The sequence below is a fragment of the Carassius carassius genome, chromosome 25 (assembly GCF_963082965.1).
Source record: "Carassius carassius chromosome 25, fCarCar2.1, whole genome shotgun sequence".
NCBI lineage: Eukaryota > Metazoa > Chordata > Actinopteri > Cypriniformes > Cyprinidae > Carassius > Carassius carassius.
In genome coordinates, this window is record NC_081779.1 from 23,790,009 (window position 1) to 23,808,282 (window position 18,274).

The following is an 18,274-nucleotide window of genomic DNA, read 5'->3' on the forward strand; positions in this document are numbered from 1 at the left end:
CCGCCCCTTGTTTACAGTTATATTTTCAGGGCTATTTTCAGTCCAGTGTGGGCTGGAATGAAACGTGAGATCGCAAGCCATTTTAATCTGTCGTGTTTCTTGAAAGAAATCGTTGCGTTGGAATCTGATGAATGTAAATCAACATGCTAATGCTCATTTGTTTTTGCGTCCTCAGGAAACGAAGGGGTGCAATAAACAGCAAGCAGCTGATGTATCTAGAGAAATACCGGCCCAAACAGAGACTGCGCTACAAACACCCGCACATTTTCAAGAACAAGTGCTGCATCATGTGACTGCCGTTCTGAACCGAGCTGAACCTGACGGACTGGGCCACAACTGATGCATTTGCTGATTTGCTATTAAAATATGAACTGATTCGGTCTGGATGAAAATCCCACTGGTGCCTAAAATCCTCACTCCTCACTCTGACTGCGGTGTGGATACTGCCATGGCTTTTCAGAGACTTGTGGCTCAGAGGACTAAACGGCTATGTATCTCCGAGATATGGCGAAGGCAACCTCTGACCTTTGACCCTGCACCAGGACTGACACCCTAACCATGCCTCAAATGATCGTGATTTTCTGAAAGAGCCAGGCGGTGTGATAATGTGAATCGTGGACAAAATGTACTCTTTCTCACTGTCTCTACTACTTTTTCTTTCTACCGCTTTCCTGCTCTGCCTGATTTTTAATAAACATTAGAGTTTTCAGCACAGATCTTTTTACTGGTGACCTTTTCCATGATGCTTTTGTTTTGTGAGCAAATGACGGTTTAACTGGACTAATGATGAAGGGCTGATGTGAAAGATATTTCATCTTGCTATTTCTATTTGAATGTGTGCCCGACACTAAATGGTTTCTGAAGGCTACAGGAAGGCGGATGAATTGAACTACAGAAATGCTTATTATGCGTGTTTATGTGCTTAAACTTGAGCCTTGTGTTTGCTGAAATCATTTGAACGTGTACAGACTGTCTACAATGCTTTTCCATTCAGGTCAACAGAGATCAGATGGTTGAAAAAAATGGCCCTGTATAAATGATTTATGAGACGAGACTATGGTTTTAAAGTTGTTTTTGTCAGTTTTTTTTAAGAACACACCTCCAGCTGCATAATACAAATAAAGGCTGTTGCAATCATGAATCAGGACTGTTGGTGTTTTTTCATGTTGTGACCTCAATGTGCAACAAGTTCACTCTTTAAATCAAAATATTGCCATAATGCCCTCTGCCGGGCAAAAACTCAAATTGTTCTTGATCAGAGATGCCCAAACTTCTTATTGTGAATGGGCAAAAATGAACCTTTTGTCTGTAGACTGAAGGTAAAAGAATAGACTATATTATATTATATTAACATTTTATTTTTCTAAATTGTATTATTTCTTTTGTCTACCATGCAATGCAAAATTTTAAGGAATATACATATATATGCTTGTGACATGTTAATAATAATATTAATATTAATAAAATTAATATTGTCAGTGGACCGTTTTCTTACCATAATTGCTTCATTTGGACGTGTTTGATGTATCTTCGTAAAAGACATCCAAGACGCAGCTCAGCTCTCTGAAGTGTCTGACTGACAGATCCTCTGCACAGGTTGTACAATTTTATTTTGGAAAGCTCGTCCAGCTGCTGGAGGTTGTTTTCTTGAGCTTTGATGGCAGTTATGAATGATGGATCATTCAAGCTTACGTGAAAAAGTTTGTCAGCGTCCTCCATGCATTTCTTCATGTACTGCTCCTCAATGTCGCTTAAGCCTGCCGAATCATATTTGCAAGTCTCGTGATTGCCAGATTTCTGAAGTGATGGCTTGAATCTGAGCAAGAGCAAAAGATCTGATAAGGGGAAGGACGATGGAAGCTACGAGGAGATGAACTCGGAGCCATTGTCTCTTCAAATGCTGTCTCTCTTCTCTCCATTGGCACCGTGGCTGATGATCCGTGTATTTTCCAGCATGATGGAGCACCATGGCACAAAGCAAGAGTGATAAACAAGTGGCTCGAAGATCATTATATTAAAATTTTGGATCTGTGGCCAGGCAACTCCCCGGATCTCAAACCCATAGAGAACCTGTGGTCAGTATTCAAAAGATGAGTTGACAAACAGAAGCCCACAAAGTGTGATCAACTCCGAGAAAAAGACAAGAATGGTTCGCCATCAGTCAGGATTTGACCCAAAAGCTAATATCCAGCATGCCAGAGCAAATTGCAGATATTATGAAGAACAAGGGTCAACACTGTAAATACTGACTCTCATTTATTTCTTATTGTTTGCAATAAAAGCCTTTTAAAACTTATATGCTTATCATTGTTTTTCAGTATACCGTAGAAGCGGAAGAAAAATAATCTACAAATACTGAAGCAGCAAAACATAAAATTTGTGTCACTGCCAAAGGTTTTGGCCATGACTGTATGTACAGTAGTTATGAGTAAATGATGAAGGTCTACTACAGTACAACACTGCTCTCTGATGGGCAAACACAAATATACATTTCATCGAATCTTTTAAAACAACCCCAAAGCGCTTCACATAACTGCTAAAACAATAACTGATACGTCCAGACTTTAACATGTATTTGCAGTTAATTTTAGAATAGTATTTTTATATGCATTTAGCATTTTTTACTAAAATATTTCACAATTTCTGAATTAAAACAGTAGCTGGTCCTCACTGACTTTGATAGCGGGGGAAAAATACCTTAATGTCAGTGGGGACCAGCAACTGCTTGGTTACTTACATTCTTCAATATAACTTATATGTTCAACAGAAGAAACTCATTCAGGTTTAAAACAAGTTGAGAGTGAGTAAATGATGACAGGATGTTCAATTTTGGGTGATCTTTCTATTTAATGTTAGTAAACCAACAAACAAAAAACACAAAGAGAAAAGAATCAATCACTGCTCTTGACTGAAGAACTTTAATTAATTTGCTTGAATAAGAATCAATGTATAATTGATGTATATAGTGTATATAGCATTTTGTTAATTTAATTAAATTCTTGAATGCTACTGCTAAAAACACCTTCTCGTATCTTTTTAACAATGTAGTTTACAAAGATATTGTAATTTCTGTCTTCATCCATTAGCACACCTTTTAGTATAAGTATGGTTGCTGTCTATAGAAAAACAAGGAGATAATTTTTTCTCTCGCTCTCTCTCTCTCTCTCTCTCTCTCTCTCTCTCTCTCTCTCTCTCTCTCTCAAAAGGCAGCGGAGGATCTGAGGCAGTCAGTGAAGCCAAAGCCGAATGTCAAAAAGTAAATAAAGTTACAATTACAAACATGATTTTTTTTTACTGTTGGGGCTGATGGATGAGGAGTAAGCTCTATCGTTTTATGTAGTGATATGAGCTTTATAGCAGTAAGTGACGTCATGGTGCACCTGCGGCTTATTAGAATAATTTCATTGGAACAAGCCGCTTCATCAGGGAGTTAGAGGATGGAACACTTAAAGGGATAGTTCACCCAAAAATGAAAAGTTTGTCATCAATTACTCACCTTCGTGTTGTTCCAAACCCGTATCCCCTCCATTCATCTTCGGAACACAAATTAAGATATTTTGGATTTAATCCGAGAGCTTTCTGATCAAAAAAAAGTATTCTTGTTGCATTATCATGTTCACATTGAGTGACCCATGTCACATGGACTACATTAACTATGTTTTTAGTAGGTTTGTGTAATTTGAATGTGCACTTTCAGTGGTGTCTATGGGAGGATCAGATCCAAAATATCTTAATTTGTGTTCTGAAGATAAACGGAGGTGATATGGATTTGGAACAACACGAGGGTGAGTAAAAATTTTATTTTTGGGTGAACTATCCCTTTAAGTTTCAGGCTTGATGGACATTTACATTTATTCATTTGGCAGACGCTTTTATCCAAAGCGACTTACAAGTATTATCCAGTGGCCAATTATCACTGTAGAGCAAATGGGGGTAAGGTGCCTTGCTCAAGGACACTTCAGTCATTGTCTGCTGGCACTGCGATTCGAACCCACAACCTTCTGCTTACAAGTCCAACACTTGGTCAAGGTGATGGACGCTTCACCTGATCTGTGTCTGTGTTGTGCTGGAAGGTGTGGAGGTTCTCCACAACCTGCAGAGTGTCACTCATGCATTTGTTATGTTATATGGCCTGATCTACGCGCTCAATTTGAGCTACCCTAAAAGCCTGAAGTGTACATTTGAGGTGTACCAGAAAATCCTGATGGACCTGGACTCAACCAAGCTTTCCCCGAAAGTACAGACACTGAAACTGAAATTGCTCCAGTGATTTGGCTGGCAATAATGAACTTATACAGCCCCTACCCATTTTTTTCTCACCGTGTTCCAACCCAGAGATATGTTAAAATTATTTCCTAGTTCTTTAATGATACGTTAATTAGCAATAGCAACTGAAAATGGATCTCTGTAAAGTTTTATTTTTATTTTTTTTTTATTTTTTTGGGTGTCCAAGCAGTCATGTGATGTTCGAGTGCGGCTGTGTAAGTGGGTTCATGGATGGTTTCCTAAATTTTGGCTGATGTTAACTTGGCTCAATCCAGAGTTTTGTATCAAAGAAAAATATAAATAAATCTATAAATGTCTAATTCTATTTTTTTTTTATAAGATGGGGAAACAATTGAATAAATGTGATGCATTGTTTAATTTGGTTTAGTATAAGCATACATTAAACATGATTCAAATAAATGTTATTTAACTTTTTTAATTATCCTGATTTAGTTCTCTTAATTATTATGCAATTTATACAATAAACTTTATGTATTTTAAATAAATAAACTTTTTATTATTAATTTAAATAATTACACTTTACATAAACTAATTACATAAACCTGAGGATTATGCATTTAAAATAAATAGGTTTTATTATCCTAATGAAAATAAATCGTATAAAGTTTATTTGGTAGATTTGTGTTAAAATTATGAAAAAAAATATAAATGGGAATTTGTCATGTAATAAAATTACATAAATCTTAAATTTTGGGTGAAATATTTCTGTGAGTGAAAAATAAAGCATTGTTTGTTTTATTTGTATATTATTTGTAGTTATAATGTGTATCTTTGTTCTCATTTTTTAATAACAAAGATAAAATAATAACAAAGTATTTTATCTTTGCCACTTTGGCCTATTCTCTTTTTAATTTTATATTTTTTTACATTGTACGGCTTTGTTTTTAAATTAGGGAAATTATTTTAGCTGTACTGCTCAGACAACTGGCAAAATAGTAAAACCAACATGACAAAGAATCGTAATAAAATAATGAACTGTGATATGATATTTCTACCACCTCTAGCTGTAAGTAATAAATAATAAAAACGCAGTCCAAGCGGAGTGACCAGGACGGAGTTCGAACATGGCATCTCTATTGCCAAAGGTTGTTGGTTGGATTTAGCAGGTCTTCCAGCCTCGCTATAGCTGGTTTAGCTGGCTGATTTCAGAGCAGGTTTGACCATTTCTTTAGCTAGTCAGGCTGGGAGAACAGTTGACACACCAGCTAAATTCATCTTTATTTATTTTTTCTCCAGTGTGGCTAGAATGCAAAGCTATCATAGACATCTGGATACCTCAGAAAAAATAGTACGGTATTGTTTTAAAACCATGGTATTACTATTGTGCCACGTACAGTATGCACATGTATTTTTTTTTCTTTCCATAGGCACATTTCAGCTAAATGGCAGGGTTTTTGCGTGTGGTGGCGAGAGGGTTGTGGGTCTGAGCTTGCAGTTTATCTGACCCATGACATCAGCATGCTGTGGCTCATTGAGATTTTCTGTGAGAGCACACCACATCATGCTGCACAGTAACCATGCAAGACTGGTCCAGTGTGAGTAACCACTTATGTTCTAATGATGCTCATAACCTTATTACATGAAAACAAAACAAACTATGCAAAACTTCCTCCAAATATTCCTCAAAATTTTTACCACAAAGTGTCAAGAGGAAACAGAGCATTATTTGGAGGAAGTTTCTTCTGTTTCTTCTGCTCGTTCCAAGATGCAAGTAATTTATTATATAGCAAAATTATTATATTCAGTTGCTTCTCCTGCTTTTCTTAGTAATGCATAATGCCAGTTTATCAGGAAGTGTTGATTTTGTTATCTTTGACTCGTTGGGTGGAAACAGTGCGTGTTCACAAATGTTTTGTGCAATATTCCAATTTTGGGTTCATGAAGACTGTGAACGACAAAGGCAGAAAAATTAGGGAGATCAAGATGGAGATGCTAAAACCGTTTTCAAAACTCTGGCAATATGATAATACCTAGAATATCTAAATCAACTGCGGACGGCAGATCCTTTTCCTATTTAGCACCTAAACTATGGAATAATATCCTACCTAACATTGTTCGGGAGGCAGACACAAAGTTTAAATCTAGATTAAAGACCCATCTCTTTAACCTGGCTTACACACAACACACTAATACAGTTCTAATATCCAAATCCGTTAAATGATTTTTAAGCTGCATTAGGTAAACCGGAACTGGAAACACTTCCCATAACACACAATGTACTTGCTACATCGTTAGAAGAATGGCATCTACGCTAATATTAGTCTGTTTCTCTCTGGCTTGCTTAGTTTGGGACACTTCATTTACAGTGATATTATTGACTTGATTGCAAATGATTGCACAGATACTAATTAAACTGAACTGAACTGGATGATGACATCACTGAATTCAATGATGAACTGCCTTTAACTGTCATTTTGCATTATTGACACACTGTTTTCCTAATTGATGTTGTTCAGTTGCTTTGGCATAATCTGTTTTGTTTAAAGCGCTATTTAAATTAAGGTGACTTGACTTACCTGACATGGAGGAGACACGAATATCCATCTCCAGCTTAAATTGGACCTGACTAGCACAAAAAGAATGAAGAAAGTAACCTGGCAGGCTTCAGTGGTGTGGAAACTTATAAAAGAGTTAGGCCTAATTGTTGTCTGGAGGGAGTTAAACACTTAAGGTAAAGAGTATACAAATTGAGAATAATTAAAGCAAAATAGCCCTTGCCAAGTATTGAGTACATGTACAGTAAATGAACATACTTTCCAGAAGGCCAACATTTCACCCATTTTTTTTTAGTGGTCTTATGAAGTATTCTAATTTGTTAAGATAGTGAATTGTTGGGTTTTTGTAAGATGTTAGCCAAAATCATCACAATTAAAATAACCAAAGACTTAAACTACTTCAGTCTGTGTGCATTAAATTTATTTAATACACGAGTTTCAAAATTTTAGTTCAATTACTGAAATTAATTAACTTTTCCATGACATTCTAATTTATTGAGATGCACCTGTACATATTATTCGACCCCTCACTTAGTTTATTCCAAGATAGACTATTTCTTCAAATTTAAATCAGCCCTTCATATTGTTAAAAGATTTTAAGTAGACCAACTTTAAATTGGCTTGAAAAAAAAACTAGCTAGAAAGTTATACAAAGTTTTAAAAGCTTGCAGTCTGAAAGTTTTCAGTTTAAAGTAATTTGAAAGTTAAAATATTTGTAAAGATTAAAGTTTCAATGTTTTCAAGGCAATATGCTCTATCAGAAAAACAGATGAGCTGTTTCTGTTAGGACTAGGATGTTGCTAACATGTTTTATCATAATTAGCATGTTACTATCACGGGGTTGGCCTTTTTTAGCATGATTAGCAAGTTACTCGCATTTTGTTAGCATGATTAGCAAGCTGCTAGCATGTTTTGTTATGTTTCTATGCTAATCTAGCTAAAAACCGTTTATTCAGTATAAAAATAGCTAAAAACCAGCTAAGGAAGCCTGGCCTGCTAAAAAAAAGGGTCCAAAACCACTTTAAAACCAGCTTGGGAGACCAACCTAAGCCCCCAAACAGCTTACACTGGTTTTAGAAGTTTTTGTTTTCTTTTTATAGATAGTTGTTTAAGGGTTAGTTCACCGAAAAATTTAAATTATGTCATTAATGACTCACCCTCATGTCGTTCCAAACCCGTAAGACCTCCGTTCATCATCGGAACACAGTTTAAGATATTTTAGATTTAGTCTGAGAGCTTTCTGTCCCTCCATTAAAAATGCATGTATGGTATACTGTCCATGTCCAGAAAGGTAAGAAAAACATCATCAAAGTAGTCCATGTGACATCAGAGGGTCAGTTAGAATATTATGAAGCATCGAAAATACATTTTGGTCCAAAAATAACAAAAACTACTTTATTCAGAATTGTCTTCTCTTCCAGGTCTGTTGTGCGCGCGTTCAGAATACTGCGCAAACGAATCATTTGATTTAACCGGTTCTTCTTGAACCAGTTCACCAAATCGAACTGAATCGTTTGAAACGGTTCGCGTCTCGAATAAGCATTATTTGCACACTCCATCCGTTACAGCATCAGCAAACTTTTTATATATTTTGCACTTATATATCTGTGTTTAAAAGTTAGAGTTTTGTCATCATTTGGAATCAATCACAATGGGGGAAAAATCCTTAAAGAATAAAGAAAAAAACTGAAACCCATCCTATGATCTTTGATTTTTGAAGGGATAGTTCATCTAGAAACAAAAAATCTGTCATTTACTCATATTCATGTTGTTCTTAACCTGATTTTATTTTGCAGAACATGAAGATATTTTGAGAAATGTCTCAGTTTATTTTTATCCATTCAGTATAAAACTGTTTAACAATGACATTATCATCCAAAATCCCTAAAACTCTTTGGTTACCAAATTTCTTCTAAATCTATTTTGAGTTCCACAGGGAAAAGTAAGTCATACAAGTTTGGAACTACACGAGGGTGAGTAAATGATGACGCAAGTATAGTTTTGGGGCGAACTATCCCTTCGAAAGATTTGTTTAATTTAATTAGGGTTGATTTTCTCCATTATTGTAAGCACAAATGTTTGAGGTGCTAGAAGCTCATGTAGTACGGTAACATTACCCCCAAAAAGTGCATTTTCCCTGTACTACTGTATATTCCTGTATTTGGTGTTTGAGGCTGTAGTTTCATTTTGATGTCAAATGCATGGAAATCGTCATGAGTCTGGAGAGTTAGATATTGGTTATCTCTATCAAGCGTGTTTTCTAGTGCTTGCTAATACATCATGGGTTATGATGACACTGTTCTGTTGAGTAATAAGGGGACTTCTGACTTTTTTCTCCAGACTATTAAGTGTATTTTATGTGGGTTATTTGTGCTTCCCTGTTTATTTGTTCTCTTTGTAGTTTCCATGTAAGTATTGAATTTTGGTGCAAAATTGTGCAGCTTATTGAGGAGAGGTTTGATAATACTTTCCTGAAGACTTATTGATGATTTCTACCTGGCGAATGATAATGAACAGTAATAAGGAAGAAATACCATAGATTTACACTCAGAGAGGGTTTTGAGACCAAGTCACATCTAGAGACACAGGAGTGGGGCACTCTTGGGCCAGTAAAAAAACACTCAGAACACCCTAGAAATGCCCTGAAAACCAAGCAAAACGCCCTAGCATAGCAAGGCCGCCCACTTTACAATATAGAATTATTCCAATAAAGTGTCTTTAAAGAAAATATACAATCAAACCAAAATTAATTCATACACCTTCAGCATTTCACACATTATAACAGTTTAGAAAATGAAAACTTAAACTGTCGGAACAAATTTATCTTGATAATGTCGGGTCAAAGTGTCTGAATAATTTTATGTCACAGTTTACTTTATTTTTCTATCCTCACTTATGTAAATGAACTATAGTGACATGCACCCACTAGTAAAAAAAAAATGTTTACCTGGTGTCTGAATAATTTTTGTTTTGACTGTATATTTGACTGAATTTTTCATTTATGTTGAGGAAGTCTTTAGTACAATCATTCCTATTTACTTTAAGGCAGCGGTTATTTTACACTAAATGCTAATAGAAATAGATGCTATTTAAGAGAAAATAGAAGTATTTCTTAGTGATATGCTATTTACACTATTTACACATTTACAAGTCATTTACATTATGTAAAAAATAGGGCTTATTTTCTTCACAATAAGTGTAAATAAGAAGCTATTTAGTGCAAATAGTGGCAGATATCTGTACCTCAATATTGTAAACATTGTATTGTACACTGTACATTATAAAACAGTATGCAGTAATAATAGCCTCTGCCGACAAGGCGGGTGTAAATAGACACTCTTTAATGTTACTTTAATGCACTTAAAAAATTTAGTTTCAGGGCTCAGTTTTTTCATTGGACTTTGTTTATTGTTCAGAAGTCAACAGAACTGATTTACATCTGTACATTTTATGTATTTTATGTCTTTTATGCAAAGTGAAGTACATGGCATTCAAAGTATACATTTTAGTCATTCATTTTCATTTTTAGCTGAGAATCGTGCCTACCACTTGAGGCTTTTTCTTTTTCCAGAATATTGAACTTTATATTTCGAAATTAAGCAATTATTTGGCATTTCCCCTGAAGTGAGCATATCCTACTTTGAACCAGAGTCTGGTCTAGTCACATGTTTGTGACATCACTACATTCTGACATGACTCATTCAAAGGAGGAGTTTATGAACGTGTCTAAAGATTGCTTTCTGTTTTTGGGAAGATCCGGGAGGTTTTTGTAATTATTTTTTTTAATGCTGTGAGTTTTCTCTCACTGGGTATGATGGAGGAGAGCTTCCCTTTTCATTACTCTTTATTGGAGTATCTGTTTACTTTGGTAGGACTGTTATTGTTCCTGCTGGATATAGCTCTGGACATTTGGACTGTTGTGTCATTCTATCAGGATGGGTCCTATGTGTATATGGCAGTGATGATCTTTCTGCTGCTGGGCTCTTCAGTGTTGTTACAGGTGTTCAGCTGGCTCTGGTACTCTGATTCACTGGAGAAGATTGAGACTAAGGTGGAGAAATGTACAGCCCGGCATTCATTGATCAAACCATTCCACTTCCTGCAGCTCGGAGTCTACCTCAGGTCTGTGACAGATTTGCTACTCAATTGTCCTTGAATACTGTTGTGAGGAAGTACACTTTAGCATACTTTTACAAAAAGACTGCTTATTACTGAAATAATATACTTCAAAAGAATATACTTAAGTGAATGCCATGTTTTCAGACAATTTTCAGAATGTGTGGTGGTGGTGGTGTAAATGGAAAACAAAAGAGTGTGTAAAAATGAATGAGCAATGGTGAATTTTCAGTTAACATATATAACACAATCACGATTATTTACGAGGCATTACTTTTACAAAAAAAAAAATATATATATATATTTTTGTGGTGTAAACTGTTGTGGCAATTTCACTTTCAGTTTAGAGAATGTTAATCCTGCTTCGAAAAATGTGACAAAGCGATTGAGAAAAACTGTAAATGCAATTAATTGAACTAGAGTGCTTTTTGACCCACTTAATTAGGACTTGAGTATATCTTTATATTTCTTTGAAATATGGTTAACTTTTGAAGTATTATACATTGCAAGTGCACATTCAGTAGCTACAATTAACTATACTTCTATTTTACAAGACTAATGCTCAGTAAAATAGACCACTTAAAAACATTGTTCACACAGATGTGATTGAGAACTGAAACAGGACTCAAACTATTTACACATCTAAATAAACTGTGGCCTCACTGTTGTTTATAATATTATTTTGCTGTATTAAGTGTTGCTTGAGTTAAAGCAGGTACCTTGTGTTCACAGGTATGCTGGAGTGATAGAGATCTCCACAACACATTTTCTTCAGCACACTAATAGTTTCACAGAGGGTATGGCTGTGTACCTGAGCCATGATCTTCAGATGCTTCGTCTTTTTGAGACATTTTCTGAAAGTGCCCCACAACTCACACTCATGATGTCTAGAATCCTACAGAGAGGAGAGCTGGAGCTTATGACAGGTCTGTCTCAAATCCAGAGCACCTACCTAATTATTTTTCAGATCATAATTCTTATGTGTCTCTAAACCAAGTAAAGTGAGAATCAACCCATACTGGAAAATTCTTTGTGAGTCATTTGTTTATCATTTAGCACCTGAAACACCACACCAAAACTCAGCTCAAACATATCCATTTTAACCAGTTGCAAGTTTTTATTGAAAGTGCAATCTCTTAAATGCAATTAACAAATCATATAATGCCATTAAATATAAAGTGTCTTTATAATATTATTTTTTACGAAGTCATGAAACTCTAGATAGTGCAGGCCAAAAGGTTCCAACTCAGTCTGATGTAATCACATAATTATTCACACAACGCAGCTGATTGTTTTTTTTTTTTCATTAAGAATCCAAGCCCTTCACCCTCCCCAGCTCCACCTGTATAGATCTGCTAGGGGGTGATTTGCATGTATATTATATTCGTGGGTTATTTCATGTGCAGCAACAGTATTACATACATGCCTACATCAGCATATCTGTGGATTTATTGGCAGTAGCAAGTTTCAGTTCTTGTTGTGATGCAGAAGCATAGCAGATCTATTATATTAATAACTATTTGTAGGGCTTGTTTTGTTTGTTTCATGGAGAGCTTGTTTAATCAGACCAATAAGACTAATAATTACAACTAAAACAATTACAACAAATAAAATGATCTACTATCATATAAAAAAATAAACACTGGTTCAGAGGTTCATGGAGATCGCCCCTAGCGGCAAACCATTGAAATCTCAAAACCTTTCAAAACAGTTATGACAAACCAAAGCCTTGTTTACTCATGTAACAAGGAGTCGGAGGCGTTCGGATCCATATGCAGCATTTATTCAACAGAATGGTAATACAGGCAGAGATCAGGAATGGCGTCAGGTGTGTCAGGGATAACCAGAATCGTAACCAGAAACAAGCAGAGATCGGGACAGGCAGCGGAGAATGAGTCGGAATAAACAGTCCAAAGGTCAAAACACAGGAATAACCAACACTGGGAAAACGCTCGGATATGTCAGACTGGCTGAACAAGACTTCGCAGTGAGTGAGAGTGAGTGTGCTGCTTTTATGTGTGTGTGTAAATGAGGTGCAGGTGTGGCAAGGAAATTGGCTGATGAATGAGGTGCAGGTGTGGCAGGGTGATTGTGATGCAGTGACTCATGGGTAATGTAGTTCGGGTGTGGTGCAACAGTTTGAGAGGTGCTAGTGTCCAAGTGACAGCTGGTGGTGAAAGGGTGGAATGGTCCTGACTGGAGTGCCCTCTACTGAAGCTCATGGGCACTCCATCTAATGACCGTGACAACTCATTTACTTCATCATTTGGCAGTTTGCTAAAATTCTTACAGAAATTATTTTGGCAGTTTTCGCCCTCTAAATCACTGGTTCAAAACAAATGATCCATTTCAAATGAATCAAAGGTTTCCAAGCTTCACAGAGCAGTGTTTTGAAAGCACCCATCACTAGCTGGGACTATTCTGAAGAACAGCACTATTGCAACATGTGATGTTGTTTAATAACATACAATGTTTTTTTGTTCCAGGTTTAAAAATCCTCACATCAGCTGCTGCAATTTCCAGTAGCGTTGCTATGTACCACCGCAACATGCGTGCCTTTCTTCCTAAAAAACGCAAGATGAGTTGGATCTCCACTGGTGTCTACTTCCTGTGGAACTTGTTGCTGATCATTCCCCGTGTTACTGCTCTTGCACTCTTCTGCAGTGTATTGCCATGCTACATCATTGCTCACTTCCTGTCCCTGTGGATGCTGCTGGTTTTAGCAGCCTGGAGCCAGAAAACAAATTACATGGAACATTCTGGTTGGGAATGGCTCTACAGAGCTTCTGTTGGACTCATTTGGTACTTCTGCTGGTTTAATGTATCAACAGGAAGCATAAAATTGAAGTCGATTCTCTATTATAGTTTCATGGCTTTGGACACAATGATGCTGCTGGGCTTCTGGTGCTGGAGGGTGTTTGAGTATGCAGGCTGCTGGAGATCCTTAAACCCTTATATGGTGATCCCGACACTACTGGGTTTGTACGTCATTGGAATACTAGTGAAAATTATGTACTACAGATGTTTTCATCCCAACTGTGATGAAAAGAAAATCACTGAACCCACTGAAGAAGGGCAATTCAGACAAGTGGCAGCATGTTATGACGTGACGGATTCGGGAAAGAATTCACATTACACTACAGCTGCAGCTCCTGCTCAAACTTTCGCTGGAGTTCCCAATAGACATAGGAAAATGGCTGCTAACTTCTACTCTTAGTTCTTGGTTCTACTTGTTAAAAGAGCCCCCCCCCCACACACACAATTTCATCCTAATTTATTACAATGAATTATTTATTTATAAAAATGTATGTATAATGTATTTTTCTACACAGAATACTTTATTTTTGTACAGAAATGTTTTCATAAAATACTGTAGCATTTTAAATGATCTTTCTGAAAAATAAATCATTTTCTCATCTCTGAAAACAGTGATATAGTTTCTGTTGTGTAAATAATGAATAATATGGATTTCCTTTGTTTGACAAATTTCTGCTTGCAACATGCTTTAAAACGTTTAAGAGAGCAAGATGGTAAAACTGAGCTGGTTTTGACTATTGGAGTAGGGTTGGAGACTCCGCATAAAGACATTTGTTGATACAGCATTTTAATACAATACTCAACAATTGGTGATGACCACAAAGGAACATAGGAAAATAATGTATCGTTCGATTCAGTATGCAGTTCTGAATGTGATGAGACCAATGTTATGATTATTGACCAAACCATTTATAAATTATGAGCAGACATCTCAAATGTCTATATATTTTGACCAGTAGGTGGCACTAGGCTGAAACGACTCGTGCCCTCAGGTCATGCTTGTTATAAAACATACGAAGTTTGTTCAGAATCCTCTGAAGCATTGTGGAAATGTAGCCTAATGTCCATTTTTGCATAAACTTCGTCAAATTCATTAATGCACTTTACGAAAATTGTTTGGAAGCAGAGCCGATCCTCCCTATACGCAAAGTATGCAAGATGCGTAGGGCCCCCTTGCTCCGAAAGATGATTTAAGTTTAGTTTTGTTTTTGAAATTTGGTTATGAAACCATGAATGATCATTTATTTTATTGCGGTGCGCTGTAAAATCTTTCAAATCATGTAACGTTAATGTCAATCGGTCTTACTCGAGACAAAAAAATCAACATCTGTGTTTTTTTTTTTTTTTTTTTTTTTTAAGTGTCAAAATTTGGAATCAATTACAGTAGGATCAAAAAAAGAGTCCTCTAAGAATCTAAAAATAAATTGTAAACCATCTTACAATAAAAAAATAATCATTATTTGATTCTTAAAGGGATAGTTTACCCAAAAATTAAGATTCTATCATTTACTCATGTCTATCCAAACCTGTTTGAATGACTTTTGTGGAATATAAAAGAAGAAATTTTGAAAAAAAATGTCACAGAAAAAAAGATTCCTTCAAAATATATTTTGTCACAGAGGTTTGGAAGAGCATGAAAATAAGTATATTGATGGCACAAGTTTCATTTTTGGGTGAATTATCACTTAAAAAAGGATTTGGGTTTGATCCCATTATTGAATTTCTAAATGGTTAATATTTCCAGTTCTATTTTCATTCCTGCAGGATTTCTCGACAAAATTGTTGGTTGTTATCAAAGGCTACACTGAAACAAATTTACCTTATATGTAAATTGATAAACTGATATCCAAAAAGAACGGATCTAATTATGTGTGACCCTGGACCACAAAACCAGTAATAAGATACATGGATATTTTTTTAGCCATAGCCAACAATGCATTGTATGGGTCAAAAATCCGTAGGATATTAAGTAAAAATCATGTTCCATGACGTATAAAAAATATATATAAAAAAATGTATTATCATTAGTAATATATGTTGCTAAGGACTTCATTTGGACAAATTTAAAGGCAATTGTCATATATATATTTATTTATATTTATATATATTTATATTTGCACCTCAAATTCCAGATTTTCAAATTGTTGTATCTTCACCACATATTGTACTAATTATTCAGCTTTCAGATGATGTATAAATCTCCATTTAAAAAAAAAATATTATAACAATTACTCTTATGATTGGTTTTGTGGTCCAATGTAACATTAGGATTTTATTACACAATAGTGAAGGTTCCCTACTATAAGTTCCTGTATTTGCTGTTGGCTCTAGTTTCATTTTGGTGTCATACGCATGGACATGTCTGGAGTCATGAGTCTGGAGAGTTAGATATTGGTTAGCTCTTTAAAATGTGACTAGTCGTACTATGTGAATGTAAGTTAATATCATGGGTTATGAAATTGCGTCAGTTCTGGTCAGGGACTTTTCTTACAGGTTTCCACTGAATGTTTTGTGAATGTATTAAATCAGTTTAGTCCGATTATTCTCAATGTCCTTCATGTGCCCTGATGGTTTATTTACTTTGTTTCTGAGTAACTATGTACTACTTACTTTTACTCTCTGTTTAGTACAGAGAATGTATGCTGTTTTAGTTTGTTTTCTTAATTAAGGATCAGCAGCCGATTACTGTTGGTCAAACTTTAAGACATGGATTTAAACAATTCTATTCATAGAAGTATATATGAATAATCAAATAATTACCATAGCAACACACTGCCCAGAATACGCTTTTTACACTTATACAAATATCCCAGTATTGTGGAAATCTTAATTGGGCAAGGTTTTTTCCCCTTCCTATTTACTTTGTTTATTGTACAAAAGTAAACATAATATACTTAAAATCAGATTATTGAATCATTAATGTGGAGTTTTAATTATTACCATCAGTGGCACAGGTCTAACTATAAGCAACATTGTTAACATGACCCAAGCTGAATGAGACAAATATTGTATGGATATATTAGTCGTATTTAAAAATGACAATTAATTTTTATACATTTGGCAGACACTTTCATAAAAAAAAAAAACAACAACATTGAATTCAAGGTATTTTTATTTGTAAATTGTTTTGGGGGCACTGAGAATCACTGCTCAGTACTGGACATTAGATTTATAAAGTCAACATAATGAGCAAATATTTGACGATCACGATTCACACTTGGAGCACGGGAACAAAGGAGTGATGGAGAATGAGGAGAAAAGGAGTGATACAAAATCCAAAGTATAATGAACACAAAGCTTGGGAACCCCGGAAACAGATCACGAAATGACATTTAACAGCAGACAGGAAACAAGGGGTAGAACTTTAAATACACACTAACTAATGGGACACACATGGGATCAAATTAACTAAACAGGGAACACCTGGGACAAATGAACAAAAGGCCAGGAACAGGAAGGACCAAATAAGCGCAAAAGGAAACATAGGAAGCAGAACACACACAAAACATGGAACAGAGTGTGACATTACTTCCCCATCCCCGAAGGTGCGCCCAACAACATCCAATGTGGAGGGGGAGTGGGCACACTGGAGGCCCCTCAGGACAGGACAACTCAGGATGGCAGGCATCCAAGGCGGTACCCATTCCGGGACCCATGGCGGATCAGGCAGTTCTGGGCGCCATGGTGGAGCAGGTAGTCCAGGAGGCCATGGCGGAGCATGCAGTCCAAGGAACCATGGCGATGCAGGGAGGTCAGGGGCCATGGCGGAGCAGGAAGTCCAGGAGGCCATTGTGTAGAAGGCAGTCCAGGAGGCAACTGTGGAGCAGGTAGTCCAGGAGGCCATGGCGGAGCATGCAGATCAAGGAACCATGGTGGTGCAGGGAGACCAGGTGGACCATGACGGAGCAGACAGTTCAGAAGGCCATGATGGAGCAGGCCCAGTCTCTACGGCTAGAGCCCTACTACACCCCCCCCAAAAAAAAAATATTTGAAAAGCATATCGGGCTCTGAGGCTGAACTCGGGGACTGGAATCCTCTCTGTGCTTACCTTGGGATTCGGAAGTCCTCCCTGGGGTTAACTGGGGATCAGGAGCCTTTCCTGGGCTTAACTGGGGCTCAGGAGCCAACACTGGAGTGAGCTCTGGGGCTGGAGCTGATTCAGAAGCAAGGATGAGGGCTGCTAGCAATCTTATCACCTCAACCCCTCAGGTATGTGGAGGGTCCTGGCAAGGGGTGAACTGGCAAGGCCCGGTGGTCTTCAGGAGGGACTGGATGATGATTGCTCTGAACTTCTACTCAGAGACTTACTCCATTTAAGTCCAGGACATGATTAACCAGCTTGATCAGGGGAAGACTATGTGGAAAGATCTATATGATTTAGCAGATTACATCATCATTCAGCCCCAGTCAAAAACAGACACAGAGAGGGGCGTTGAACCAGCTCACCTGGTTGGAGAGCTCTAGGAACTTCTCCACATACCTCTCCAACTCCCAACCACTCTGTCGACTGTCGCAGACACCAAAGCCTGTCTTCAGCCATAGTCATTTTGTTTCATTCC

General features: G+C 36.7%; 2 protein-coding genes across 3 annotated transcripts in view; both read left to right on the forward strand.

Moving 5' to 3' along the window:
* Positions 1-1,141, forward strand: part of LOC132104451 (protein tyrosine phosphatase type IVA 3-like) — a 33,340-nt gene extending 32,199 nt beyond the window's left edge. For both annotated transcript variants that reach the window (XM_059509930.1, XM_059509929.1), the window contains exon 6: positions 176-1,141. In XM_059509930.1, coding sequence (XP_059365913.1) covers positions 176-293 — 118 coding nt within the window. In that variant the 3' untranslated portion in view covers positions 294-1,141. The remainder of the gene's footprint in view (positions 1-175) is intronic.
* Positions 1,142-10,546: 9,405 nt separating this feature from the next.
* Positions 10,547-14,139, forward strand: LOC132104453 (XK-related protein 8-like). The gene is made up of 3 exons (XM_059509931.1): positions 10,547-10,904; positions 11,631-11,824; positions 13,385-14,139. The coding sequence occupies exons 1-3, from the start codon at positions 10,594-10,596 to the stop codon at positions 14,113-14,115; spliced, it is 1,236 nt and encodes a 411-aa protein (XP_059365914.1). The 5' UTR covers positions 10,547-10,593; the 3' UTR covers positions 14,116-14,139.
* Positions 14,140-18,274: the final 4,135 nt, after the last annotated feature.